This window comes from Denticeps clupeoides, chromosome 2 (assembly GCF_900700375.1).
Source record: "Denticeps clupeoides chromosome 2, fDenClu1.1, whole genome shotgun sequence".
Taxonomy (NCBI): Eukaryota; Metazoa; Chordata; class Actinopteri; order Clupeiformes; family Denticipitidae; genus Denticeps; species Denticeps clupeoides.
The window spans coordinates 28,696,418-28,719,480 of record NC_041708.1 but is presented as its reverse complement, the minus strand read 5'-3'; the positions used below and the strand labels follow the sequence as shown (position 1 = coordinate 28,719,480).

At 43.2% G+C, this 23,063-nt stretch overlaps 3 protein-coding genes and 1 non-coding gene across 6 annotated transcripts; 2 read left to right on the top strand and 2 right to left on the bottom strand.

Moving 5' to 3' along the window:
• Positions 1-540: 540 nt before the first annotated feature.
• atp6v1ab (ATPase H+ transporting V1 subunit Ab) lies at positions 541-7,022 on the bottom strand. 2 transcript variants are annotated; one of them, XM_028965521.1, is made up of 15 exons: positions 6,881-7,022; positions 4,284-4,380; positions 4,044-4,172; positions 3,634-3,848; positions 3,407-3,544; positions 3,167-3,318; positions 2,925-3,087; positions 2,727-2,835; positions 2,483-2,605; positions 2,270-2,384; positions 2,126-2,189; positions 1,792-1,995; positions 1,555-1,649; positions 1,297-1,468; positions 541-1,216 (listed from the first exon to the last, which is right to left on the bottom strand). In XM_028965521.1, exons 2-15 carry the CDS (start codon positions 4,363-4,365, stop codon positions 1,124-1,126), a joined length of 1,854 nt encoding a protein of 617 aa, XP_028821354.1. In that variant the 5' UTR covers positions 4,366-4,380; positions 6,881-7,022; the 3' UTR covers positions 541-1,123. The 2 variants fall into 2 exon arrangements, with proteins under 2 accessions (XP_028821354.1, XP_028821355.1); XM_028965522.1 differs by having other exon boundaries at positions 4,284-4,393; positions 6,881-7,016.
• Positions 7,023-7,903: 881 nt separating this feature from the next.
• On the bottom strand, positions 7,904-7,975 carry trnaa-ugc (transfer RNA alanine (anticodon UGC)). The gene has a single exon. It is a non-coding gene; the product is annotated as a tRNA-Ala (tRNA).
• A 435-nt stretch (positions 7,976-8,410) lies between these two features.
• Positions 8,411-12,759, top strand: naa50 (N-alpha-acetyltransferase 50, NatE catalytic subunit). 2 transcript variants are annotated; one of them, XM_028969597.1, is made up of 5 exons: positions 8,411-8,597; positions 10,159-10,292; positions 10,521-10,640; positions 11,065-11,131; positions 11,270-12,759. In XM_028969597.1, the coding sequence occupies exons 1-5, from the start codon at positions 8,590-8,592 to the stop codon at positions 11,445-11,447; spliced, it is 507 nt and encodes a 168-aa protein (XP_028825430.1). In that variant the 5' UTR covers positions 8,411-8,589; the 3' UTR covers positions 11,448-12,759. The 2 variants fall into 2 exon arrangements, with proteins under 2 accessions (XP_028825430.1, XP_028825429.1); XM_028969596.1 differs by having other exon boundaries at positions 8,413-8,597; positions 10,156-10,292.
• Positions 12,760-12,968: 209 nt separating this feature from the next.
• Positions 12,969-22,301, top strand: usf3 (upstream transcription factor family member 3). Its single transcript, XM_028970247.1, has 7 exons — positions 12,969-13,060; positions 13,689-13,780; positions 13,877-13,941; positions 14,220-14,251; positions 14,339-14,421; positions 14,773-14,869; positions 14,952-22,301. The coding sequence occupies exons 3-7, from the start codon at positions 13,895-13,897 to the stop codon at positions 21,818-21,820; spliced, it is 7,128 nt and encodes a 2,375-aa protein (XP_028826080.1). The 5' UTR covers positions 12,969-13,060; positions 13,689-13,780; positions 13,877-13,894; the 3' UTR covers positions 21,821-22,301.
• Positions 22,302-23,063: the final 762 nt, after the last annotated feature.

Here is a 23,063-nt window from a genome sequence, read left to right as displayed (position 1 = left end):
AACATGTTTCTTCAAAACAGCCACACTTTTTACTGCTTTGCACACTCTTGGCATTCTCTCAATGAGCTTCAAGAGGTCGTCACCTGAAATGGTTTTCCAACAGTCTTGAAGGAGTTCCCAGAGGTGTTTAGCACTTGTTGGCCTCTTTGCCTTCACTCTGCCTTCAGTCCAGCTCACCCCAAACCATCTGGATTGGGCCAGGTCTCAACTTTTTGTTAAGTACATAACTCCCTGTGTTCATTCATAGGTTTGATGCCTTCAGTGTGAATCTACCAACGTAAATGGTCATGAAAATAAAGAAAACACATTGAGTGAGAAGGTGTGTCAAAACTGTACTGTACATCACAAGATGAAGTCAGAGGGCTTTAGGTGCCACGATTCTTAAATGTATTAAGTTAATGTCCTGACTGACAGGATGCTTGGCTGGAAAACAGGAGGCACAGCATTCCTTGAGGCAATTGTGGTGAAACCAGTTTAACAAAAACTACATACAACGTTACCCATTAACAAACAAAGGAAAGTTTAAAATAAAGACACCAGCTTGTTTCATCCACGATTTATTTTTTGGGGGATGGAAATATCTGGTCACATGAGCACTGAGGAGGGAACATTGTCCACTCGCACAGCAAATACACCCGACAGCACAATTACAACCAACCATAAAATAACCAAACAAATAACAACACAAACACCGCAGGCCTGCATGATCAGTCTGCAATAAATAGTCACTCTGACTAAGTAGCCATGATCTGTACAGAGGGAGAATCAAAAATAATTACATCCACTGAATTGTGAAGGCTACCAGTAATGTGGAGATGAAATGTAGAAAACAAACATGGGACAGGCAGTGCAGAGGTCAAGGGGGAGCAGACTTCAAACCAACACACACACACACACACACACACACACACTCACGCACACATATGTTCACGTATTGGCCCATGCAGCGGGAAAAGAGCGATTCAAGGGGTCAGTTTAGACGCAATTGAAAACACTGAACGGTGGAATGTGATGCTGCAGCAGACGGGATACTGCAGAGAGAGAGAGAGAGAGCGAGCGAGCGAGCGAGCTGGAAAAATATTGCACTGCCATAGGTCAGAGGTAAAAGGTGCCATGAAATGACTCAGTCCTCCAGAGTACGGAAGGCATTCTGCATGTCCTCGTGCAGCTGGGCATAGTCGGCCTTGATCTTAGCCTCGCCCTCCTTAACAGGGTCCTGGAGGAGACAAAGACCATTAAACAACACAGAGACTCGGGTGGACACGGAGACTGAGGGTCAGACAGACGATACTCTACCTTGAACTTCATGGAGCTGATTCTGTAGAGGATTTCTCCCATATGTTCACGGATAATAGCCCAGGTAATCTTGTTATCGCTCTGGGCAGTGGTCTCCACAGCATGCCGTGCCATATCATAGAAAGCAATCATGTTGGACAGAATTCCCACCGTCTTATAAAACGGGCAAAACCTGAAAGAAGAACAGCGGCGTGCGTTTTGTATTAGTTTAAATTAAAGTTTGGGGACGTGAGGCTGTTGCAGTGCGGTTTGAAATACCGGTCATAAGGGGTGTATCCGTTTTGTTGTAGGAAGTCATCCTTGATCAGCTTGGCCACCTCCAGGGTGATTTTATCAGTTTCAGCCAATGATGCCTTTCAAAATATATAAAAAAAAATCATCAAGATGCATCGGAAGGTCACAATTATGTAAGAATTACATAAGAACTGAATTCCTACAGTGAGCCACATGTTCTAAAAACCAACGTTTATCTGTTACAATCATTCCACATCATACCTTGCCAACAAGCTGCACAATCTCAGCAAGATCCTCTTCCTCCTGCAGGATCTCTTTGGATTTTGTGCGGAGCGGCACAAACTCAGGGAAGTGCTTGTCATAGTATTCGTCCAGTGCACGTGTGTATTTACTGTAGCTGATCAGCCAGTTGACTGACGGGAAGTGCTTCCTCTGAGCCAGTTTCTTGTCTAAACCCCAAAATACCTGTTAAATGAAAATTGACAGATGAATGGCAGACAAGACGATGCATCAGGTCCAGTATTTGGTGGTAAGCGAGCAGACATCATTCCCCGGCATTAATGCCATTTGACCAGGTGTTTGTGTTAAAGGTCACCTGGACAATACCCAGCGTGGCAGAAGTCACAGGGTCTGAGAAATCACCACCAGGGGGCGACACACTGCAAAACAGAAAACAAACGAGTCACTTCAGCAAAAAGAGCGTACGGGGCGCCCTCTAGGGTAAGAAGGATATACTCACGCTCCCACAATGCTGACGCTGCCCTCTCTTTCTGGGTTGCCCAGGCACTTGACTCGGCCAGCACGCTCGTAGAAGGAAGCAAGACGGGCACCCAGGTAAGCGGGATAACCACTGTCTGTGTTCGGACAAATCCAGCAAGATTTCATTACGCTCTGTGACACAAGAGGCCTCAGTAGGCCGACGCAGTGCATTCCTATTCAGAGGGAGACTCACCAGCAGGCATTTCAGCCAAACGCCCAGAGATCTCCCTAAGAGCCTCAGCCCAACGGGAAGTGGAGTCTGCCATCATACTGACGTTGTAGCCCATATCCCTGAAGTACTCGGAGAGGGTGATTCCTTTGACAAACAAGTGGTGTAAGATTAGCCGCAAAAAAGGAAATATGAGTGTTTATATCTGTCCATAATATGTAATAAAATCATTTACTTGCAGAAGAATATAAATGGTTTAAAATGGTACCTGTGTAAATGGAGGCCTCTCTAGCCGCCACAGGCATGTTTGAGGTGTTGGCAACGAGAGCTGTTCTCTTCATAATGCTTTCCACCTTTCCATCAACTTCCATGGTCAGCTGTTGGATACATTCAACGCAAATCATCCTTTTTAACAAACTAGTTCAACCGGTCACACTTAACTCAGTGATGGCCTTGTGTCACTCACCTCTGGGAAATCTCGCAGTACTTCTGACATCTCATTACCACGCTCTCCACAACCTACGTATATGATGACATCACTGTTGGAGTATTTGGACAAGGACTGGGAGATGACAGTTTTACCACAGCCAAAGGCTCCTGGAATAGCTGTGGTTCCTCCCTGGACACACCTGGACATGAATGGAAACACAAGACAATATCAAAAGTTCTGTTAGCATCACCTATATTCAAAGGAAACTTGCAACTTACGGAAAGAGCGCATCCAGCACCCTCTGTCCAGTCAGGAGTGGATGATTAGCAGGCAACTTCTCAGTAACAGGCCGGACCTGACGCACTGGCCACACCTGGACCATGGTGAACTTCTCTTTCACCCCCTCAAACTCCAGCTCCAGCACCACATCCTGCACACATTCAGTGTAGTTATGCCTTGTCTGCCAAGCTGCCTTGTGGTCAAACCAAAAGATTACTAGTATGCAATAATTAGCTCACCGAAACGTCATAATTTCCAGGTGGAGCCACATAGGTGACAGTGCCTCGGTTGCGGGGTGGGAGCATTATCTTGTGCCTAATGAGCGAATTTTCTAAAACCATTCCATAGATATCTCCCCCTGTGATGTGACTGCCAACCTGGGGAAAAGAAGAAAACAATGACATAAAACAAACTACTTCCACAATCTAAAAATGACCAACATTCTAGACATGAAACATTTAAATACCCTTATGCTTTTAGAGGGGGAAAATTCCCATTTGATGTCTCGGTTCAGGGCACCAATATTGACCCCTCTCGGGATGTAGATGCTCTTGGTGAGGTCATTGATGTCCTTCAGGGGTCGCTGAATACCATCAAAAATGGATCCCATGATTCCGGGCCCTAGCTCTACGGAGAGGGGCTTACCCGTGCGGAGGACAGGGTCACCTACAGACACACCGGCTGCAAAGAATTCAGGAAACTAAACGACAAGCACAATTCTGCCAACTGCTTGCACGATACTGGAATGGCTCTAATGAAAACTTTTTATATATATTGAAGGAATACAGGGTCCATTGAAGCTTAAATAGGACTGTTGTAACTGCACAATGCCACAATTTAAATGTGGTGAACTATTCTATGAAAGCAGAAGGATACATGTCTCCTCATACACCTGGATGGTGGCCATGTCACCCTCCAGTCGGATGATCTCCCCTACCAACTCGCTGTGACCGACACGTACCAGCTCGTACATGGCTGCTCCTGCCATGCTGGAGGCAGTTACCACTGTAAGGAAACAAGTAAAATGGGCCTCAGCACAAGAATCAAAAACACGCAGAGGCACATCAACTGCAAATATATTGAAAAGTATCAGTTTTAAAAGTCTCTCTCACTGACCAGGCCCGGACACTCCATGAACATAACCAAACTGTCCCTCGCGGTCCTCATCTCGAATTTTAGGCAGCTTGGAGAGGTCCATCCTGAGAGAGTTTGTCTGAAAAACAGACCTCATGAATAATGAATGCTGTGATGAGTATTGTTTTGTTGTAACACAATATTAATATTAATAATATTAATATTGATATTGGAGCCACAAGGCTCCAAAACAAAACATCTTCTGTTAATTACTTAGTCCTATTTAGGCCTACATAACTGAAAAATATTTTATGAATAACCAGACAAAGGTAACATGCTGGCATGGCGGTTAGCAATTGTGCACTCACACCTCCAAGGTCATGAGTTCGATTACGAGCTCTGCCATAGAGTGTGTTGAGGTTGCATGTTCTCCAAACATGGGGCAGTCGTGGCCTAGCAGTTAAGGAAGTGGCCCCGTAATCAGGAGGTTGCCAGTTCCAATCCTGTGCAGTCAAAGTGCCACTGAGCAAAGCACCGTCCCCACACACTGCTCCCTGAGTGCATGTCATGGCTGCCCACTGCTCACTAAGGGTGATTGTTAAAAGCAGAGGACACATTTCATTGTGTCACCGTGTGCTGTGCTTCACAATCACCACTTCACTTTCACTTTTTCTTTCTGTGTTGCCATATGTTTCCTCTGGATTTTCTGGTCTCCACCTGTCACCCAAAGGTGAGTAATGACAATCTTATTTTGATTTGATGCAATAATATCGACATTAATACTTTAATCAATAACCCAGTTGTTAGGAATGTAACATTATTCAAATAAAACATTTAAACCATGATTTGAAAACAAAAACTTTCAAATTAAAATATAAAAACAAGTGAAAAGGAGTAGTGAGTGGATGCTTTAAGACCTATTGTTCAAGTAGTTTATTAGGATAGTGCTCTTCCACAGATGCATACAAATTGTATCTTATTCAGACAGCATACAGCTTTTTGCAAGCATTATTTATGCCCATCATCATTCGTACACATCACACATCTATGTCCTCTTGACCTTCTCTCACACAATACCTGCAGATACCTAATGCTACCCTAAAGATGAGATGAAACAGCTCCCCTATTTGCCTGGCCTGGAATTGCAACACCTATTACCACAATATAAAAGCCCTTATTTTAAATAACTGCATTATAAAAAAATGGTTATTTGTGTTGTCTCTTGTAGTTTCAGAAAAAGGGGTCCCACATCAAGTTCTTGTACAACCTTTGGCTCATCCTCATCAACAAGGTAATCACATGGTTCTGCAGTCTAAGAAGAATGAAACATTCCTCTCACAGCATGTACAAACATGGCTTGAACAAGAGTCATATGATTAAGTCACATGACTATAAAAGGGGGATTTTAAGGAAGTGCAACTAAATCTGCCCTGCGGAGTAACACTGGAAACTCTTATGTGGACAGTGCTTCTACATTAGTACATTTCAAAAAGTCATGATGGATGGATATAGTGTTCTTCGTGTGCAGGAAAGCATGTTAAGAGTAACATTTAAAAAAAAAAAGATTAAAAATCTAGCCTAGCCTAAATAGTAAGGTGTGAATCATGATAGGCTGACTAAACTTCCACTTTTTATCTCATCCAACTTGTCACGTGGTCTTTGTCACCTGACACCTGAACTGTGTTATCCTGCTGCTGTTCAAGATTTCCCTGCATGTTTTTGGGGCCTTTGTGTTCATCACTGAATAAGCCTCATCGTGTTTAAGCAAGATGAGCCCTCCTCATACAAAGGGCTGCACATATCCTTGTCGACCTGCTTTGTATGCCAAGTAAATGCGTTCAGACGACTGAAAGTGGAAATACCGCATTGGTGCGCGAATCTCACCAGTTCGTGACAGGTGTTTAACTGCATGCCGTCCACAGTGCACAGTGGCGTGCAAAAAGCCAGGTCCAGGATCGTGACTGTGCGATCATGAATGTTCTAATAATAATAATAATAAATTCTACCCCTCGTGCCCATTTAGTTCAATTCTGAATGGCGATTCGATGCCTACAACCCACGTCGGGCGTCACGTGATTGTCGCATAAACATCTGTTTTTTCCTTCGTGCCTTCGCCTTCGTATCCAAAAGTCACGCTAAAAAATGGCAGCGCATGATACACATCTTCATTTGCGCCGTTTTCGATGATACATCACCCCGACCTAGGATGTCGTTTTGAAACAGAATCAATCCTTATATCTGAAATTAATATGCATGTCTTAGGGTAATACGACACATTAAGACTATTTTCCGGTTCGGATCTTCAAAATAACCAAACAGGAATGGTTAGCAGCATCACTACGGCTGCTATTCCTAGAGTATAGTGCTGCAGATTCATCGAACAGGACGTTGGATTACATCAAACACGTAACAAAACATGTACACAAATAGGTATTGCTGGTATTACTGGATAGCCGAGGTCATCTGTCAGCGTTGGCAATGAATGGAAGAAGCCGAAACTGAGCGAGGCTGTCGATTTTACCAAGAACTCTCGTTCCCCCGTCATCGCCAAATCAATCGAAAAAAAAAACACATCACAAACGCAAGCCAATCGCCGCAAACACGCAATTCCAGCACAAATCATTCCAGTTTCGCAGTACCTTTTCAGTGTGATAAATCCAGTGCCCTGTTCCTCTCTCTCGGGAAAATGAACAGCTTGCAGAGGAAACCCTGTCAGCTGACCTGCTGCGTGAGCGTCATAGGATGAAAACTGTCGCCATTTTGGCTCTGGGAGGCGCAGTGATCACGTGACACCGAAGGACGCGAGTTTCATGCACTTAACGCACGTCACGTCACAAAAGATTTGTTGGCTGGTCGTCCTCAACCAATTGTACCGTCACAGAAGAATTGTTATATTTACAAATGAAGGGGTCTTCCTTGTAACATTAATATTAATCACGTTTAATATTAATGTTTCCGTGTGAATGTGTTGCTAAACACAATGCCCACAAATATGACACATACCACGTAACAATGAGGCATAACGGGATCATTTTTGCCCATATCCAGTGTTAAATTTGACATCAGCGATTCATTGTGCGGGTCCGATTCATTTAGGACTATATTACCTAATGTCAGGTCGCTACTAGAATTTGGTAAATGATTCTGGTCCACATTTGTGTCTGGAGTGTCTGGGCTGTGCGGATCGATCCTAAATATCGATAATATCAGTATTGAATCGATACTAGCACAACCAAAGTCAAAGTCAACTTTATTGTAATCCCATCCTATACAAGTGCACAGAGAGAAGAGATTACAAAGCTTCGGGGACTCACAGTGTGCAAAAAGACAAAAAAGACCAAACCAGGCGGACAAGTATCAGTAACATGACAATATATCAGTTTATAGATGTATTTAGTACACAGTGTATATGGTATATGATATACTATGATAATAATGAAAAGTGAAGTGATTGTCATTGTGAAACACAGCACATGATGCACGCACATCGAAATTTAACCCAGCAGCCTTGGTGAGCAGTGGGCAGCCATGAAAGGCGCCCGGGGAGCAGTGTGTGGGGACGGTGCTTTGCTCAGTGTCGATTATGGGTCCGTTTCCTCACCCGCTAGGCCTACCACTGCCCAAAAATAGTAAGAGCCTACTACACTAAAGAGTAGTGACCATGGAGATGCCGGGGATTGAACCCGGGACCTCATACATGCATAGCATGCACTCTACCACTGAGCTACATCCCCATTTAATGAGAGTGCAGGTATGACATGGTATGATAATAATAATAATAACAACCACAACAGCACACTATGCTGGTTTTGATATTTTCGCTTTTCTATTTCTGTACCACGTTCCAACTAAAAGTAAACGTGCCGGTAGAAATACTGCTCCTTACACGTCAACGTGACGCGGTGACGTCAACAAAAGGGGCGGCCCCAGTCGGTTACCGCCCCCCAGCAGCCTGCCCCCGGAAAATCTCATGGCGCCGCAGGACAAGCACTTTTTAGTTCGACTTTCCAATCACGTTCAGTGTTTGGTTAAAGCATCAATATCGGCGCAGTATCGCCGGTACCAACCTGAATTTTACTTGCTATCGGTCCAAAAAGCAAATCGGCGGTATCGCACACCCCTGTCGCGCATTGTGCGCCTCTCCTGCACGGAGTCTCGCGAGATGCGGCAACACCGCCCGTGGGGTCAGAGTTGACAGCCAGCCCTTTCGGTTGTGGAGGGAGTGCGTACATGTGGAGGACACCTCTGGTGGCGAGATCACACCAACCCTCTCTAAAATTTCCCTCTCACACTTTGAAACACACCCTACCGCCATCGTATCTGCAGCGGCGGATAACTTCTCTTCGCTATGAAGGGGTGAGTAGTGACACCCAAGCCGTTCTGTTAACGGGGAGGAAAGTTTTCCCCCCTTTCTGCATTTTTTTTCCTCAGAAAAGGGGAGGGAGGTGCACGAAATGCTAAAGCTGCTAAAGTTGGCAGCTAAAGAATCCGCCAGCGACAGTGTCCTAGCCAGCTAACACCGCTGCCTACTTTACTTGTTTTCCCGTTTCCGCGGATTAATCCTAATGTTGAGGGTCGAAACGGACGCGATACGGCGAGGCAACGTTATGTAAACGTTACGCTGAAAGTCCCCGTAAGTTCGTTGCTAACGTGGTGTGTCGCTAGCTAGTCGGCGTCGAGTGGCGAATCCTGAGTGGAGATTTGGTGGCGTGGGACCGAGTGGCTGTCGCCGACCCGACCCGTGCGCGTCGAGAGGCTTGACAAGTTCAGAAACCCTCGCCCGCCGCTCGCCGGAGCCCCAACAACCGGCGGCCCGTCGGTTGTCTGGCTAGGTTAGCTGACTTGGCCACTTTTCGGAGTTTTCGAGTTCAGACTACGCTGCTAGCTAGCGTTAACGTTAGCAAGTTCAGCATCCTCGCAGGCTAGCGGTGCAGCACCTATGTCGAAACGACTTTAATGTAGAGTTTAATTTAGACCTTCATGCATTATGTCACGTTATAATTTTCAAAATCGCATCATGTTCAGCCTTGAAAAAAATACAGAAATAAAAAAATGTTTTGGGAAAAGTATGGATGTTTCGTCGTCAAAGGATTATTGCAGATAATAAGGCGTTATTATCGGATCGCTTAAACCAGATCACATTATCCGTCTAATAGTTTGTGAGAATCGGTTTGCTTGCATCACCGTCCTTTCAATTCAGCAGATTATGGACACCGTTTTAGCGCTTCACAAATTCAGCGGAGCAACGTTTAATAAAACCCACTAGAAATTAATTAACATGAGTTAACGTTTCAAACTAATTGCTGAATTTCAAAGGCCAAGAATTTAAGGGGCTGCATTGGTTTGCTCCTGGGTCACTAGGTTCTTTTATGATAGTAGTTACCGCTAAAAATGGCACTGTATTAATATATTTATGGTACATATTAAATCACGTCTATTCTGGGTGAGGAGGAAAAATAAAGCACCATTGGTTGGCTTTCAGGTTATATTCCTTACACACTGGGGTGTCCTCTTATACAGATATACAGTGTTAATGGGAAGATGGGGATTTAATGTAAGGAAAATTTCTAACCTTGCTAAGTTTTCTGTCACCATATCTGCTTGTCTGAGACACGTGACACGCAGCTGTGCTGTTGGACTGGCGGTTTAGTTTGTAGACACCCTATAAATACCTGCTGAGGTCCAGATCATGCACATGCAAGCGTATGATTGTGTGAAGAATTAATTTGAACAAGTTCTCTTTCACTTCAACAATTGTCACTTGTATTTTGTTGATTTATTATTGAATTATAATTCCAGCAGGGTGCATCGGAGTCTAGTCGGTTTGATCATACGTACCATAAAAACCTGAATTTAATATTGATACTCTTGTGAAAATTGTGCATGCTGGTTGACCGTTTTGATTTTGTTCCAGTAGCCGGATCGAATTGGGGGATGTTACGCCCCACAACATTAAACAGTTGAAGCGCCTGAACCAGGTGATTTTTCCAGTCAGCTACAATGACAAATTCTACAAGGATGTCCTGGAGGTGGGAGAGCTCGCCAAGTTAGGTGAGTATCTAATATAAAGTACTCAACTAATTCATAGTAATTATCTAATTCATGGTCTAGTTCATAGTTAGTTGTACCATATCCTGGAGGTACTAAAACCTAACCTAACCTGACTTCTAGGTTGATTTTGTATAAAGTAAATACAAAACCTTTACATAACTTGAGTATGATAGTTATTAGTGTTGTGAAGAAAAAAAATTCAGACTTTTTGTTTTGTTTTGTCCACAGCATACTTCAATGACATTGCAGTTGGTGCAGTCTGCTGTAGAGTAGACCACTCCCAGAACCAGAAGAGACTGTACATCATGACACTGGGCTGTCTAGCACCATACCGCAGACTGGGAATAGGTATCATTTAATTGTCGTTTGGCTCATTTATAGTAAAATATGTGAAAAAAGGGTTCTGTGTCTTGTACGTTACAGGTTTTTAAATAGAATATAATTTTTTATGATTAATGGTGATCCATAAACCGAGATTGCCAGGAACATAGGAGCCTCATGTTCAGGACCCTGTGCCTGCATTGGTTACTGATGTTAATTTGAAATGTCATTAATTATGATTCTTTCAGTATATGGTATTAGTAACATTTAAACCAGGTGATTTCTAAGTCCCAGGATTGTTTCCACTTGTTACCATCATGTCCCTGATCTAAACTCCTTTGCCGAACTTGCTCCATATAGACTGTTCCTGTAACTACTGATTGTAAGTCACTTTGGATAAGTGTCAGCTAAATAATTGTAATGTAATGTAATTGTGTATTTTCTCTTAAAGGAACAAAGATGCTGAACCATGTGTTGAACATCTGCGAGAAAGATGGCACTTTTGACAACATTTACCTGTATGTGTCTGGTACATGTTTCATTACCTGTACACATAGTATACGTTTAGGCATCTTTAATAGTTTATTTTCTTATTTTTGGCAGACGCATGGAGTTTGTTTATTATTCCACTAAAATGTTTTTATTTTTCCTGACAGTCATGTGCAGATCAGTAATGAGTCAGCAATCGACTTCTACCAGAAGTTTGGCTTTGAGATCATTGAGACGAAAAAGAACTACTATAAGAGGATAGAGCCAGCAGATGCCCATGTCCTTCAAAAGAGCCTGCGCAGCCCATGTGCGCCCCCCGCAGGAGAGCTGCAGAAATCTGACTAGAGGCAGAGCCAGCACAGAGAGCATGGTCTTGCCCCACCTCCCTCATACGGAACTGTGATAAATGGCCCAGGGTTGAGACATTCACCACATCTTCAAAGGACATTGAACAACATTTTTTAAAAAAAATGATAGCTGCATTTTTATTTTGCAGGGAAAGTCTGTGTAATTTATTCCAATCCCTACTCAATTCAGTTGAATGATAAATGCTAAAACAAAAACAAAAAAACAGAATTGCTCCATGAAGCTGCCGACTTGTGATAGTACAGACACAGCGAAGGTTTCTTTGTTTGCAAAGTATCTTTTATTGTTTGAAATCTTGTAACAATGGTAAGGGGACTTAGTTTGCTGTTTAGACAAAACAAGAGCTAAAGAGGGAAAAACTGTTAAAGGTGTAAATCCTGTTGAGAGATGTCTCCACACAGCAACCTTGGAGTGATTCTTTGAGTCATGGTGATGCGTGGAATACCCAAAACTCCATCACCTCACCACCTGATCCTACGGACTATTGGGAATGGAATCTTGCTGGTGGTCGAGACTTTCTTTTTCTGGCTGTATGCAGTGTGTGAGCTTTGCATGTAATGCAATGTCTCCTTTTGATGTCTGCCTCTCGGGTGAGCTGTGAAGTCAGTCCAAGGAGAGCCAAAGGGGGACAGCGCCTTTTGGATAGAACGGTTTCATGGTGGGGGAGATTGGGGATGGAGACGCCACTCTCTTTTTGAATGTTTTTGGTTCTCTACCCATTATTTAATTTTCCCAAATTTTTTTACATTGATGCTGAATGGTTCAGGGTTTTTTCTGGGGTTTGCAGCTATAGACCTGAATGCTTCCTGGGTGTAGGCAGACAAAAATAAGTTAAAGACAAAAATGTGTGCCTAAGCCGAGTATTAATACAAGCCGCTTTTTGTAATAGCTTGCGGTAAGATTGCTGTAGCTGATTGACAGGAACAGTCTGAAGTTGGCTGTTTTGAGTCTTCTGCGTGAGAATGAATGGATTTGAATTTCTAAAGTTCTGTTTTTCAGTACACTGGTAACTTTCCTTGCGGTGTACTGGTAAGGTTTGATTGATGTTCACTGATGACCATGTCCATTTGGTTGATTTCAGTAATTTCTTTGTGATGGGACATGTGCACCCCAAACCCCAGGAGAAGCCGTGATCCCATGCATGCCAAGAGAGGCCTGTCCTTTCCAGTCTAGTAAAAGCATGTTTTTTTTTTTTTGTTTTGTTTTGTTTTTTTTTCTTTCAAGAATTTTATCTTTTCTGGAGCTCTATATTGTAAGACTTTTAAACCTCTAAATAAAAAGACTATTTGCATTTTCTTCTGTTATTATTTCTGTATTGTTTGAATATTATGTCTTATTGCTATTCCCTGCATGCGCATTTATAAGTATAGAAGAGACTGTAATTACCAAATGTTAAAAAAAAAAAAAGCAAAGAAACGGCTGTCACTGAGTTGTAATCGACTCTGATTTGCTCTGGCCCTCGTTTTCCATAATAATGATTGGAGGAGGTTCCTTCGTCCCGCCCATTTCGTCCTACGGACTAGGTTGAGAGCTGATTGTCAAGAAACTAAAGTTTTGGAAGGCACGAGAACCCCGAAATGGAGACCTTGCAGGTAAATCTAAGCATGTAAAAGTTTGCGGAGAGTATGCACATCTAGCCACAACAATATAATGACTTTACACCTCTTTATAATGCATTTTCTTCTGGTTTGTTTTGCTAACGCTAGCCTAGTGGCTAGCTGAAAAGGGTAGAAAGCCAAATGGACTGCTACATTGCTACATATCGTCTGAAGTAGAGGTCGATTTACAAATAGCGCTTTCGTCCTGAATTTAATTTTTTACCCCTCAGGGTCTGTTATAGTGTACATTTCATTATGCGGCATTATTCCGTTCCTCCTCGATATAAGTCTGTTGTTATTAGCTAGCTGGCTATGTTAGCTCCTCAAGCTTTGACAATTGTTCTGCTATTAAAACCCAGCTATCTAGCATTTGGACATCTAACATATGCTGCCGTATAAATGCTGCTGTTATCGAGGCTAACAAAATTACAGACAGTTCATGTGCGTCCATGCAAAATCTATTCATGCCGCACAACCGTGTTATTCAAAGGCAGCTATGTAACAGGGTGCTGACTGCCTCACAGCAAGCACATTGATTTGAAGGTTACCACATCTACCCTGCTATTTTTTGTTGTTTCATTGTAATATTGCTTCATTTATTTATTTTTTCTCCAACCATAAGTCTGTTACAGTAATGGATTGGCCAGAGGAGGGTCCAGAAGTGTGATTACCTGGAAGGTTTATTCAGGCAAATCAGGTGGAACTCAGTCATAGGTCAGTGCATTATATTAACTCCTGCAGCTAAATGAAATATGTTGTTTTAAATTGATGCTACATGGACCTGAACGTTGACCAGTGTGACCTTTTCAGGCTGCGGTTTGTGCCACAATGCCAGAGATAACACAAAATCAGACACCCGTGCGCAAACTTCCACGGTATGGAATCATGAACAAGAAATGTTACAATTCAATTATTGCAAATGTTCTGTTCACATTTAATGCCAGTGTACTCAAGTACTTCAATATATTTTTATAATAGAGTTGTAAAGTGACTAGTCACTGTAGTTTTTTTGTTTGGATGATGTATTGTATAATCTCACTCACCCCTCTTTTTTCTTTTCTTCCTATTACTACTGTAAATATTACTGTTTGTCTGTTCATTACATTTTTCAAACTACTTAATGATTTTATAAGTAATTATTTTTTCCCTGTAGTCGGAAGAAAAACAAGGAGACTCACAACGCAGGTGAAAAGGGTTTTTAAATAGCATTATTTTAATTCAAGTGAGACACCAAATACATTTAGCTCATTTTGTCATCCTTTTGGTTTGCAGTTGAAAGACACCGGAAAGAGAAAATCAATTCTGGAATTAACCGCATTGGTGACCTCCTTCCTTGCTCCCAAGCCCTTAAGCAGGTATAGATTTCATGATGTTTATTTACTTACAAGTAGAGCAGGGGTTTGTAACTTTGCAACCTTCAGATTATAGGTCTGTTCCTTACTTGCTAGGCCACCACTGCCCCAAAATACTGGTGTTTACACTATGCAAATATATATTTTAACAATTCAATTTATGTAATTTAGTTACTGAAAGAAGTCTTCTGAACCTGGATCTGTGCATGTATTTTGTAAAAGATAGCTTAATAAAATAAAATAATTGGAAATAGTTTTTTAAATGCAATGTTGATGTGATGTACTAATTAATCATGTAGTGATGCCTAATTCAGGCCATGAAGATACATATGCTTTTGTATTTCACACATTTAGAGCAAGAACATGATCTTGGGTGAAGCATATCGTTATATAACTGCGCTAAAACTACAGAATGATGAAATGCTGCTCAATGGTGGTGACAAAGTTCAAGGTAAGAGACATTTTACTTTTTTTTTTTTTTTACTTCATTTTGCTTCAGAGATTATTTCTATGGTATTTTAACATCATTGCAGCTGAAGAAATTAGACACCTCCGGAAACAAATGGAAGATCTGCGGAAGGAATGTGCTCATTATATTGAATTGCTAAAGGCCAATGGCATCAACTTCCTTGATGACCCAACTGTCCACTGGAAAGGCAAACAGCGTTGTGCAAAGGTGGCTAAAGTGACGCCCACACACTTGCTTTCCAAAGGAATTATTGTGTACTCGAATGGAAATACAGGCTGCTCAGGTAAACAGCCCAGCCAACCAAATCTTCCACAACAGGAGAAAACGGCAACAGCCATTATCGTTGAACAGCCCTGCAACATAAGGCCTGTTATTCCTAATGGAGCACAAATGAATAATGTCACGGTTTCTTCTGCTGCACCACAAATTCCTGTAGCAACTCTTATACCTGCTGTACCCAAGATTGGCCTGACAGTAGTTGACCAGCAGACTGCTTTGGCACCAATTGCTCCTAAACCTCCTTCTGTTAATTACATCACGCTTCAAGGTCTAGAACCCCAAACTGCTGTCACCACTTGCATTCATCAGCAGACCCAACTGACCGCCACTGCACCAATGGTCGCATGTAATGCCAGCGCTTCCCTGCATACCCAAGAGGAGTCTGCAACAGGTCTTACTTCCACACCCCAATGTGTGGAAAATAGATCACTTGTTCTTGATTCTGCTCCAGTATTCTGTCAGAGTGGTGAAGTTAGATCCATAAGCACCTTACCTGCCACTTCAGCCCTTCTTAAGGCCAGTGCTGGAAATACTCAGACAACGTGGACAACTTTGCATCTTACTGGGAACACTGTGCAACCTGTCTGTCAAACCCTACCCAACAGTGTCAGTGGCCCATGTCCACAGCCATTATCATCGGTATGTTCAGTTCAGCCTGTTCCTGTTCAGTTGCAGACGAAAATCATTCCACAGTCGCAAGTGCCTGTACCGGTCAATGTTCCACTTTACTCTTCAATGCAGAGACCAACACAACTTCAGCCGAGTATTTTACCGCCTCTTGAGTCAACAGTATTGCCTCAGTCCAATTTGTTGTCTCACCCTGCCATTGTGTCCCAAGCTAACCCTGTAGTCTTGACCCAGGCGTCTAATATTACACAGTCTGCAGTGGTACCCCAGCAACCCATTGCTGTGTTATCACAACCAACAATGCAACCTCAGACAGCTGTAGTACCACTCATGCATCCCACGACAGCTAGACTTCAGCAACCCACTCCTCAGCCAGCATTTTTATCTCAACCTCAGACAGCTATATTGCCTCAGTCTGGTGTACTTTCCCAGTCAGTTATTCCACCTCAGCCCCAACCAGCTATACTACCCAGGGCACCCAATATGCCACAGCCTTCACATCCCATTGTCCCCCAGCCTCCACATCCAATTGTTCCTCAGCTTCAGCCTGCCATTGTACCCCAGGCTCAGTCTGCTGGATCAAGTCAGCCTCAAACTGCTGTACTGCCACTGCTCCAGACCATGCAGGTTTTGCAGGTGAATTCTGCTGGGACATCAGTTGCTGCAGCACCAGATTCTCAAAGCAGTAACAATCCAAATGTTGTAATTTTACAACAAGCTAATCCCTGTCCATCTCAGCAAGTAATCAGAGAGGATATAGGCAGCCAGCCACCATGCCAACACATTGTTATTATTCAGACATCAAATCAGACTCCTTTGCAGCAGACTGCTCAAACAGGTGTGATGGCAACTCCGGTCCCTATTCTACCCAATCAAATGGCCACGTCTGTTGCGCCTCCTGCCACCAGCAACCAGGCAGTTGCAAGTAAACAGTTGGTACATATTCTGCCCCGGCCTTCAGCGCAGACCCCTCAGACCATCTCCATGAATGGACAAGTGTTTGTCTTGCAACCAGTCAATTCACCTGATAAAGGAAGCACCAAGAATGGGCAAGTTAAAACACAGCTTGCTCATGGTGCTTCAAATGAAGAATCAAATGCCAGCTTCACCCTTCATGGTGTGAGTGCATTTGGCAACATTGGCCAGAATAACTTGCAGGTCTCAAGTCAAAGTAACACACAAGCCCAGGCTGTTACTCCATCATCATACACCTTGGTGCAGAACATTGTGCCTCCTACTGGTTCTGCAGTTATTACGTCTCCTGCAAGACAGGCGTCCTCTCCATGTGCCACTCCAGTTCTACCTAAATCAGTTAGCAGTGCAGCTGTATCTTTAAAAAAGGCAGCCTCAAAACAAGTAAGAAAATGTAGATCAGCCAGAAGAAAAGACCCTAAACAGAATCACCGTATTGTGACAATTGCTGCTAAGCCAGCATCTGTTCCATTGCAGAACAAGCAATCACAATTGGATGATCAGTCTAATGTTACATCTAATCATAAGGAAACTACGTCAGATTCTGCAAGTGCAATCGCAGTCACTAATGTCAACTGTGTACTGAGTACACACACAGTGGCTACAGACAATTGTGAATCAAATATAACTGCAGTCTCCAGTGTCAGTTTACCATTAAATGGATCTACCGGTGTGAACTCTGCTGTGAATTCAACAAATCCTAGCATCATTGCCACTGACTGTGTATCATCAGTCCCTGCTGTCAATGGTGCTAGCTCTGTAATAGCAGCAACTGCTACAAGTGTCAGCACCAGCCTAGCTGAAGTGACAGCACTGCACATTAGCTCATCATTAAATAGTACAGACATCAGCAGTATCAGTTTGAAGCAGAAATCACAATCAGATTCTAAAGAAATTGAAAGACAGAATGTCACAGTTAATTCCACTATTAACAAGGGTGTGATGTTACCATCTAGTACAGCTGTCTCAAGGGTTGATTCAAATGTAAGGCCTTCAGCTGCAAATGCAGACAGAGTGCCTCCGTGTGATACTGATCTTTTCTCACAAAATAAATCATTTAACAATGACCGTTCAATCAACATCAAAAAAGCTGAAATGTGCTATAGTTCCATGCAGAGCATTGATTCCACACAAAATAAATTATTAGTTGCGGTTTCCTGCTCATTACAGGCTCAGCCTACAGTCAGTAATGTGAGTGCAACAGAAAATGGCCCTAAATCTTCCTCTCAAATAAGGCAGTCCACGTCTCATTACCAGAACAAACCGCCAAACATGCAAGATTCCTCAACAAATTGCCCCAAATCTATATTTGCATCCAGTCCTTTGTGTTCTAGTTCATCTTTGTCTACTCCTTCAGTAACAACTAGTGTAGGCTTAACATCTGAGACAGACAAGCTGGACATTTTATGCAGGTCCCAGAGTCATCTACAGGATATAGGTATGTCCAGTGCCCAGATAAGTTCTGCTGATTTAAAATTAGCAAAAGAAAAAGCAGTGGAATCAGTAGGAAAGGAAAATGTAGCAGCACATGCTTTTCCTCGGAAGGATTCAACCTTGTCACAGCATGTGTATAGCTTAGAACATGAGGCAATGGAACAGAGCCACGCCTCTAATATACAGACAGATTCACCATTGTCAGCAGGTGGTCGTGGGTTTTCTGTTGCATCCTTGCTTCCCACAGGCCACAATATTAATGCCTCAACAAACAGCTTTGGTACATTTACCTCAGAGCAGGCAGAATTATTGGCTTTGGTTAGTGCTTGGGATCACCCAGCCAAGTCTCAGCCAAATTCCAGTAACAAAGAAAGGCAACAGTTGAAGCTTCCCAAACAGTTGGACTTAACAGTGGCACACACATTGGGACCAATAAGAGGCCCACCTACTGAAGCAGCAGCAAGTGTTCCTACTGGCACTAGACCACCTCAGAGTGCTTCATACTCTCAGTCTCAGTCTACGGCAGTTGGTAGTCTTAATGTTAACAACTTAATTCGACCCAGTTCCAACCAGCCTTATCCAGGCTCTCCTAGTCTTAGTCAGCAGTGTTCAGTTTCATCGCCAGGGGCTGGAGCAGTTCTTGTTTCCCAACCATCTACTCCTGGGCTTCCAAATTGTCCAGGCTCTGGACAACTGAATGAATATGCACCACTTAAGAATGCTCTTATGCGGCCACATGGTAGTATAGGAATAGGTGAAAGGCACATGAAAGATATGCCGAAACGTCCTGCTCAGGAAGATGTTCTGCTACCTGGCAGTAAGCGTCCTAAAGCATGCCCACCATCTAGTCGGATGGATGTCAAGGGCCCAGATTCTTCCCAAATGATGAGTCAGATAACCCCTAGCTCTTCAGCTGTCATGACTCAGATCAATCCCGATGGTGTAGGTGCCTTTTCTAGCAATGCCTTCATCAATACTGTTCTTAGACCTACTGAAGGTCATTGCACCCCTCAGGTAATTCCTCAAGAACAAGCTAGTGTGGGACTACTTCAGCAAGGGCATTCGCAGCATGGGACTGCCCAGTCACAACATTTAGCAGGAAACCCATACCAAAAACATCAACATCAGGACCAACAAAGGCATCACTTATATCAGCTCCATCATCACTTAACCCAGTCAGACCAAACACAACTCCACAATATCCATCAAAGAACAATGCAGCAGGATCAGCATGGCCACAAAAAAAGGAGTCTGGTTCGTGGCAGTCAGGGAGGACCCCCAGTGGGCTTGCAACAAAAACATCATTTGGAAAAAGGTGGAGTACAGCAACCACCACCACAACAGCAGCAGCATCCACAGCTTCAACAGCAGCCACCACCACATCAGCAGCAGCAGCACCCACAGCATCAACAGCAGCCAACACAACAACATCCACAGCACCAACAGCAGCAAGCACACCAACAGCAGACTCAACATCAGCAGCAACAGCAAACACATCAACAACAGCAGCAAACACATCAACAAACACCACATCAGCAGCAGCATCAACAGGCATCCCATCAGCAGCAGCAAACACACCAGCAACAATCTCATCAACTGCAGCAGCCACCTCATCAACATCAGCATCACCATCAACAGCACCATCACACACAGCAACAGTCACAACAACTTCAGCAACAGCAGCAGCAGATTCAGCAACAGAACTCTCACTCCTGTCACCAACATCTTCAGCAACAGGTTCAACAGCAACATTTTGGTGGTCGCCATCAGGAGAAGAATTGCGAGGTCCAGTCAGTTGGTCCAAGAGCTCACCAAAACAATCATTTGGGACAGCAAGAATGCCAGACTGGGCAAGACCACAGCGCTATGCAAAGACTAATGGGGGCTCGAAATTTAGAGCAGCAGTTGACCTCCCAGGCTAGTAATGTACCACGGTCATCTGATCTTAACTGTGCACCATCCCGCCAGGAGCGGCATCGTCTCTCTAGTTACTCTGCCGAAGCACTAATTGGAAAGACAACCTCTAGTGGTGAGCAACGTATGGGTCTTCACTTGCAGGGACCACGTGGCACTACCCAAGACCAACCGGATCTACGTGGATATTTAGAAGCTTCGCGTAGTAAAGGAAATATTGGCCACAACCCCCCAGGCAGGTTGCCTCCCGACCACCCTGGTTCAACTGATGTCCAGAGAATTTCAGACTGCCCACCATTTAAAGCTCTGAATAGTAATCATCAGCTTGCCAATTTTGAAGTGCAAGTGTCCCGTGCCGGTGATAACAACAAATCTGTAACACCTATCCAAAGGGGCCCTCAAGTGCAAGGTGGCTTTAGGATGGGCACAGGACCTGTGGGGGATGGACGATCTCGTGTATCTTATTCAGGGACACATCCAGGTACTCAAGGGATGCAGATTGGAACAAGCTTGCAACGTGACCAAGAGGGATGTCAGAGCTTCATGCAGAGCCTTTTGGCTCCCCATGTGTCTGAACAAAACGGACACCAGAGGTCCACCCAGTGTTGTCCTCCAGTCAGTATAGAGTACAACTGTGTACCTGGAACATCTGCTGGAGATCTGCAAGCCAAGGCATCTAGTCCTAGCCTTCCTTCAACACAAAAGGCTCCTGCAATGCGTCTTGGGGAAGGCAACAAAGGACACCTTTCACAGGTTAGTGGGAATTTGCATGGCCAAGTTGTGAGAGCAGGACATCCCCATCCAGCAACATCCCATAGTAGTTCAGAACCAGGTCGTAATCCAGCACCCACCAGGCCTCTGTCAGCTGTAAGCCAGCGAAACCGCCATATTGGACAAGATGCACAGAGCTCCAAAATTCGACCAGGTGACCGGCCACGCTCAGGAGCCGTAAGACCAGGAAATCCGTTTGACTCTGAAGGACCACTTCCACTTTCAAGTGGTGGTGTTATTCTTGGGCGCCCACAAACAGGTGAAACACGACGTAGTAGCATTGTGCGCTTCATGCCAGAAAGTACACAAGTCGGCGGCGAAAACAATCTAGTGTCAGATCAGCACCTCTCCCAAAATTTTAGTTTCCCTTTCATTGCGGACGGTAGCATGAATCCACCCCCAATTAATGCAAATTCAACCTTTATTCCCCCAGTTACTCAACCTAGTGCCTCCCGAACCCCAGCTCTTCTTCCTGTAGAGCCCCAGAATACTTTACCTTCTTTTTACCCATCGTACTCACCTGCAGCTCATCCTAGTCTTTCTAGTGACATTCCATTGCAGTACTTCTCTAGCCAGATTTTTACAAGTCCAAGCACAGATAAGAGCACCACGGCTCCTCTGAACAACCGGTTCAGCTCCATTTTGTCTCCACCTCGTCCAGTTGGTTTTGCTCAAGCCAGTTTTCCTTTGCTACCAGATATGCCACCTATGCCCATAGGAAACTCCTCTGGCATCACCCCACACCTGTCCAACTTCAATTTGACATCACTCTTTCCTGAAATTGCAACAGCAATGCCTCCTGATGGTTCTTCCATGCCAATGTCCCCTTTGTTGTCATTAGCTAATACTTCTTCCTCAGACTCAAGCAAGCAAACAAACCGTCCAGCTCACAATATCAGTCATATATTGGGTCATGATGGTAGTTCTGCAGTTTGAGTTGATATAAATTGTTCAGTGGGTTGTGACTGCCATTTGAAGTATTTTACAGGAACTAACATATTTTTCTAGTGGTAACATTTCATCAATTTCATTCATAAATAAATAATGCCTGACAGAGCCTTTAATACTGCAATAGGGCTTCTAATTCTGGAATGGCCAAGGTATTTAATGCCATGGTAATCAGGGTTATCTTGGCATATGATGCCGCAAAATGTTTAAAATGTGACATGGATGTCTGGTAAAACAGTTGCTTTTACTACTATCTTGTAATTCTATATATTTGATTGTTTTATTTATTGCACATATTACTATCTGCCATAAGAGTGGCGGGTAAACTTTCCTTCATAATTGCCATCCTTTTGCCAGCACAGATGAATAATATTAGAAATATGACAGCACCGACGAGCTAAAGGTTAACAGAAAACAGATTTAAATGTCACTTGTAAGACTACTTGTTCATATATTCACTTTATTTATGGTGGGTTTTTTTTTTTTGTTTTTTTCCTTCGTCTGCTCAATTCTTAAAGAAAGTATGTTTTTGTAATACATTGGTACATTGTAAATCAGAGTATGAGTACTTATTTATTGAAATTCCTATGTACATATTTGTAAACATAAAGAGTTGAATAAAGTCTTCTTTTTTTATTCTTTTAGTTTGTTTCATTGCAGCACATTGTGCCCAAGGAGCATCTCTAACACAGCAATGTGGGTGTTTTTTTTGCACACGTCGAATGCAGTTGACAAATTAACAATAAATAAAATTCAAATTAGGAATAAGACTGCCTCCTGATTAAACTAGTTGTCTAAGTAGATGATTAGTTTTGTAATAATTTTTTACAAGCTGAGACAAAGTCTTAATACACAATGGCATTTATTAACACACAGTAACCGTTATTTGACTGCTGTTTCTTGCTTGCAGAACGTGTTTATTTCTGTAGATCCGCTAGATGGCGCTATCTTGTTGACTGTGAGGTGCATACATTGTGAAAAACATCTGAATAACAGCTCATCCTTCCTCAGATAATATAGCATAATCTAACTGCACACTGATCAGCCACATGGCAGTTGGTGGGATATATTAAGTTAACATTTTATTATATTTAATAATTATAAGCATTGTTAATGTCTTTATATATATATATATATATATATATATGGCCAGTTGACTCTCCAGTTAGCTCTTGTAGGATTTTCCAGGTCTGGAGTCCTCAGAACTTACGTGAATGGCTGGGTGCATGTG